General features: G+C 45.5%; 1 protein-coding gene and 1 long non-coding RNA gene across 5 annotated transcripts in view; one reads left to right on the top strand and one right to left on the bottom strand.

The window, feature by feature from the left end:
- KDM4C (lysine demethylase 4C) overlaps positions 1–2,247 on the bottom strand; it is a 425,934-nt gene extending 423,687 nt beyond the window's left edge. For all 4 annotated transcript variants that reach the window (XM_028493976.1, XM_028493977.1, XM_024126758.2 and 1 more), the window contains exon 1: positions 1,928–2,247. In XM_028493976.1, the coding sequence (XP_028349777.1) occupies positions 1,928–2,189 (262 nt within the window). In that variant the 5' untranslated portion in view covers positions 2,190–2,247. The remainder of the gene's footprint in view (positions 1–1,927) is intronic.
- Positions 2,248–5,275: 3,028 nt separating this feature from the next.
- Positions 5,276–6,146, top strand: part of LOC129392418 (uncharacterized) — an 8,573-nt gene continuing 7,702 nt past the window's right edge. Inside the window, exon 1 of the long non-coding RNA XR_008618239.1 lies at positions 5,276–5,630. This is a non-coding gene — a long non-coding RNA (uncharacterized lncRNA). The remainder of the gene's footprint in view (positions 5,631–6,146) is intronic.

The raw sequence follows: 6,146 nt of genomic DNA, 5'->3' as shown, positions 1-6,146 counted from the left end.
GCCCGCGTACCGAAGGAAAAAAAAAAAAAAATCCATTTTAAATAGGTGGATTTTATGGTATGTGAATTATATCTCAAAAAAGCTGTTATTAAGAAAGAGGGTATTTTGAGCACCTGGGGCACTATGGTAAATAGAACAAAGAAAACACAGACACACACACAAAACCTGTCCTCAGAGCTCTAACATTCTAGTAGAGGAGAAAAGGCAATCAACAGGCAATTAGAAAACGATGAGAAAAGCAAAGAATTCAGACTGTACCCCACCGGCACCTAACCTAGCCCTGTATGATTACGATGTCTAGAAGATAACTCAATATACCAGATTTTCGTCCTTAAATTGAAATTTAAGTCTAAGAAGTTTTTTTAAAATTAAGTACCTGTTCAGCCCCTTAAAATCTGCATTCTTACTGAATGTTAACAGACTCTTAAGCATTTGTGCACATGCAATGTTTAAAACATGTTTTTAACTTTACAAAAGCAACAGATTACAGTCTGTTAATAAAATGAAACAAGTCTCCGATTTAAATTGTATTGCCAAGTTCGTGGGGTGCTGTAAAGATTATGTGCAAACTTTTCATAAGACCTTAAACTGGAAGAAAGAGGGCCTAAAAAACCCGAACCGTGTGACACATTCCAAAACAAAGCCTGGGAGTTGGGAGGGGACCCGCAAGGTAGGAGAACTAGACTAATGATCATAAAGAACTGAGTGCTACAAAGTAAAAATGGACCTTTAAGATTTAAAGCCACTAATTTTCAAAAACACTTCGAAATTAGAATATTAGTAACCGTTGCCATAGAAACAGTGACGCTGAGTTTCCCGATATTAAAAATAAAAAATACTGCAAATTCAAGTGGGTGAAATAGGGCAAAGTTTGGTCCGAACGTAGGTGAACCGAGCCTACCAAGAAACTTCCACAAGGGTACGAGTGGACCGACTGCAACTTTTAACCTACACTACCGAAGCAGCGCTTGATAAATCACCCCGCAGGGTAATTTACCAACTGCTAAAAAAAAAAAAAAAAAAAAAAGTTTGCCCTCTCTTCTCCAGGCGGAGGAACCACACAAAAACGCTCCCTGGCATTCGCCCACAACCAAAACCAGACCATGCAGACGTGCGTGGTTGCAGCTCAAGGGGAGACTGGCTCCGAGTTCACCCGGAAAGCATCCGAATCGAGCCCTGCTGGTTTCATTGGCTGAGCCCCGAGGAAAACCCCAAGCTCGAGCCCAGAGCCCCAGCCTGCCTGGCTCCTTTCTTCACATTCCCACCCCCCGCCACGTTCCATGCCTGGCATTCCACGCGACCCAATCCAACTCATATTTATTAAGCACCCACTGTCTACACCGCATCGTGGCTAGAGGCACTGCAGGAAGAAATGGCCCCAAGCCGGAAAAACTAAAAGGATAGTCACAGGGGCTAAGGACGGACCCGAGAGAGGAGCTGGCTACCTACGGTGGGGTGGTCTGGAGAGAAGCCCTCACCCTCACCCCGCGGGTCATGAGAGTCCCAGGGAAGAGATGGCCCCGAGGGGCGCACCAGGCCCGGCCTCCGCGGAGTCCACCGCAGACCGGGCTGGGAGAGGAAAGGTAAGGAGTAGGCATCCCCGGACCACCCGCGCGCTCCTCTGTTCCAAGGAGTGCGACCCTGACTCCTGCCCCCGGGAGAACGGCGAGCCTGGGGACCGAACCCCCCGAGGGCCGGAGCGGGCTGTCACTGGCTCCCGCCTCCCACCCCGAGACCATGGCCGGCCGCTCTCTCGCCAGCGTGACAGTCGCGGCGGCCGCGGACCTAGCGTCTCTGGCCCGGCGTCTCCGCTCCGCCGGACGCCGGCACCCCCTGCTGCCCCGCGCAGAGCGGGGCAGTGCCGGGAAGACCGCCCGGGCCCCTCCCCCCACCGTCCCCATCCCCCGGACTCCGGAAAAGCGGTTACCTGGCGCGCGGGCGGGGGAGAGGACACGACCCAGAAGAGGAAGGTGAGAAGGCAAACGGTGGCCTCCGGCCCAGGGAGATTCGGGAAATTTGGGAGACTTGTTCCGCACTGGGTGACAGCTGTTCGCTGCGCACGCGCACCCGGCCCCAGTCGCCCGATGACTCCGCCGCTCCTCACCCTCCCGTCGAGGGGCAGGGAGACAGCGGCAAAGGCGCGCGCACAGCGCCAGCCGGCTCTCCCTGCGCGAGGGCGCGCGCGCCATCACGTGACCGCTGGGGCCCGTCACTTAGTGGGTCACGTGAACTTCCAAACAGCTTAAAGGTGCCAGGCACCTTCTTGCTTTGGGCTTAATCTTCCGCACTGTTCTTAGCTTAGGCTCCTGCCGCGCTTCGTGTTTTCTGGAGACGGACATGTCCCCTTCTGCCCAGAAGGGGAAGACACTTGAGCAGAAGGAAGGAACAGGTGCACAGAACCTTGCCTGGAAGCGCCTACCGGTTTCCCGCAGGGCTGGACCTGATGGAGTCCACGCGCCACACGTCGCCCTGGGCTCCGACGCGGGCCTATGGCGGCCTCCGGAACGCGGACGTCAGAGTGGCGTTGCCCTGGGTGCGGCCTCGGAATGCCCAGCCGAGCCTGGCTAGGATGTCGCGGCTCGCTGCTGGGCAGCAATGACAGCGTCTTACGGCCGGGGCTTCTGAGCCTCCAGACCGAAATGGTAAATCCCGGGTGAGCGAAGGGTGTGTGCCTGCCAACCCTTTTAACAAGTAACTCAAGCGAGAAGCTGTGTTGTTAGCCGAGGGGAGCGAAACTGTCCTGTACTGCAGTCACCTACGCGGAACAAGTCCGCCCCGCGCAGGTGTGCTCTTGAGTCCCGAGGCGGCCGCAATAGGAATTCGGACAGGGGGTCTCTCAAAAACCTGGGTTGACAGCACTATGGCCTGAATTGTAGTAACAGGAAGTGCAGGTACCTCCGGACCCCTCAGAACGTACTTAAATTAGCTTGCTACAACTTGTTATTTCTGCGCTGTACTTCTGCCTTCCAAGGTGTCAGAAAGAACCACACAGACCTTACTTAACTAAGGTCTTTGTACTACCAAAGACAGATGGCTGAGCACCAGGTGTTTTGCAAAGCTGAACAATTTTTTTAACTTCCTGTAGAGTTCCCAGCTGGGTCCTTTGTGACGTTTCCCGTAACAAGACTCTTCTCGGCGAAGAAAGGTTGGGCAGAACCTTACACTTCTGAGCACACTCGGGCTGTCTCATATGCTGAGTTTTCTACTACAATCCACTGATTTCTGTTTTTTTAAATATCTAAACAGGTTCACTTACCGCACCCTGGAAGTCTTTTCTCACTGGAAGGAGCATTGCGAGGACAGATGAAATATGGGTGATTAAGTAAAGCTAATGGAATTATTGGGTCACCACATATCTTTAGTCATTAAATTAGAAACATTACCCACATAGGTACACGATTGAACTTCCCTAATATGTAAACTCAACTGGGACTTTTCCAAATGTGTATACTATGAGGATCCCAACCCTCCTTACAAGTCAATCGGATATGCTAAAACAATAAACATATAACATTCATTTAGGGCTTACTGTGAACTTGACACTGCTTTAAGAGCTTCACATATATTAACGAAATTAATCCTTATAATCATTCAATGAATAGGTATGATTACCTCCTTGTTACAGATATGAAAACCGAAGTATTGAGATTAAGAAATATGTCAACTACTAAACACCAGGGTCCTTGGAAGCCATATGCTGTGTTAGACGAGGAACCCAGTACACCAAAACTAAAAGTCTGGAAACCTGAATTCCAGTCCACTCACAATTTGTAGACACATGATATTGCACAAATAACGTTTGTCGAACACAGTAAATCGAGTCTCAGTTTTTTTAATCTGAAAAAATGAGGGTGACATATCAGTTTTGCTGACTTTGAGCATTTTTGAACATTAAAGAAGATACTGTACAATGTCAAAACACTTCAAAAGCTGTAAAGCACTGTGTGAATCTATTAAGCACTTCACAGTTTTGGAAACTGAAGTGAGCCTACTAGAAAATCAACTGGATTCATGTCACAGAAGACAATGTTGTGTCCCTAATGTATTGAAATACCTCTGTTGTAAATTACAATGAAAATTAACATTTTAGCCATGTAGTAGATTATTTAGGTCCAATTAAAAATGCCAATTGTAACAAGATGGAGGCTGTATAATGGATACATAGATTTTCCTTGAAGCTTATGTTATGTGAACTACTGTTCACCTCAGAGACAATACTTGTAAATTTCTTAAGATATGTATAATGCAGCAAATTGATAAATTGATACACTACTAAATAATATAGTCTAATTTTGAATATACTGAAGTCCATTAGACTTTTGCAAATATAAAGAAATAATAGTAATACTCATTAATGTTTCCATTTATCATTATCACATATGTATGTTACTTCTACAGGTATAATACAAACCAACCAATAACTAGATGTTTAGATGATTTTTTAAGTGTCATAGTTAATATGATAGTGAGTACCTAATAAAATTAGAAATCTTGGTACCTGTTCTTCTCTGTGTCCTGTGTTCTGAAGTTCAGATCAATTTATCTCTTACCCGGATTATTACAAAAGTCTCCTAATGATCTCCCTACCTCCAATGCATTCTCCACTCACCCCCTCCCCCTCCAACTCATCTTCTGTACTGCAAGTCAGAATTACCCTCCTAAAATAAAAATTGGATCATGATTCCACGCAGCTGAAACACTTCACTAATTCCCCATCATTATCAAAGCTTTCCAGTCTTTTTCCACTAAGGGAGTCACAATGGCCAAGAAGAATATGGTGACCAAGGATGTGGGCTAGACATTGAAGTGAGTCAACTCTCTGTATAAGCTAAATATTCAATCAGTTTGGATACCATTATGTCTGTGTTTAATATAAGAAAAACACCTAAAATTACCAATTAAAATATTTAATTTCCCCATCAAAATATTTGAATAAAATTAAAGCTTTGGGGAGATATGTCATTTTTTTCCCTAGGGCTTCTAGTTCTCCCTGGGCCATTGTCCTAAACTTGTACGTGTGTGTTTGGAAGGGTGGGGTGCTGGGGGAACAAGTGAGGTAGTTGATGTTTTGTTTCACATCAAGGAAAACATTGGGACATTTATGACATCAAATCATAACAATAAAAAATTAAATATTCATTTTAGCAAATAAAAACTACATACCTAAGTTGAAGTTGCAAACTCAGTATTTATAGTTGTTTAAATCAATCCTTTTTATTATGTATTACTGTTATTTATTATTATTTGTACTATGTTTTATGAACAGGTTTTGGATAATGATACAACTATGAACAGGACAGATGTGGCCTTGCTCTCATGGAACACACAATAAAGCCACAATGAGATACCAACATACATCCACAAAAATGGCTAAAAATAAAAACTGACAAACATTGGTGACAATGTGGAGAAACAAACACAAATAGAAATGCATATACATATGCATCAAGCACATACACAAAAAGGTTTATAGCATTACTTGTGAGGCCCCAAACTGGAAACAACCCAAGTATCAGCAGTTAAGTGGAGATATAAATGTCAATAAATTTCTACAATGGAAAACTATACAGCAATAAAAATAAATGAATTACTGCTACCCAGAACAGAATGACAATCTCACAAAAACAATGGTAAGTGAAAGAAGACAGACCCAAAAGAATACATGCTGTGTTATTCCATTTATTTAACATTTAAAAATAGATAAAACTATTATATGGTGTTAAAAGTCAAAATAATGGGGACTTCCCTGGTGGCGCAGTGGTTGAGAATCCGCCTGCCAATACAGGGGACACGGGTTCGAGCCCTGGTCCAGGAAGATCCCACATGCCACGGAGCAACTAAGCCCGTGCGCCACAACCACTGAGCCCGCGTGTCACAGCTACTGAAGCCAGCGTGCCTAGAGCCTGTGCTCCACAACGAGAGAAACCACCGCAATGAGAAGCCCATGCACTGCAAGGAAGAGTAGCCGCTGCTCGCCGCGTGCAGCAACAAAGACCCAACACAGCCAAAAATAAATAAATAAATAAATTTTAAGAATTTTTTTTTTTTTTTTTGGTACGCGGGCCTCAGGCTGTTGTGGCCTTTCCCGTTGCGGAGCACAGGTTCTGGACGCGCAGGCTCAGCGGCCATGGCTCGCGGGCCTAGCC

Source organism: Physeter macrocephalus, chromosome 9, assembly GCF_002837175.3.
Source record: "Physeter macrocephalus isolate SW-GA chromosome 9, ASM283717v5, whole genome shotgun sequence".
NCBI lineage: Eukaryota > Metazoa > Chordata > Mammalia > Artiodactyla > Physeteridae > Physeter > Physeter macrocephalus.
This window is presented reverse-complemented; position numbering and strand designations above follow the sequence as displayed.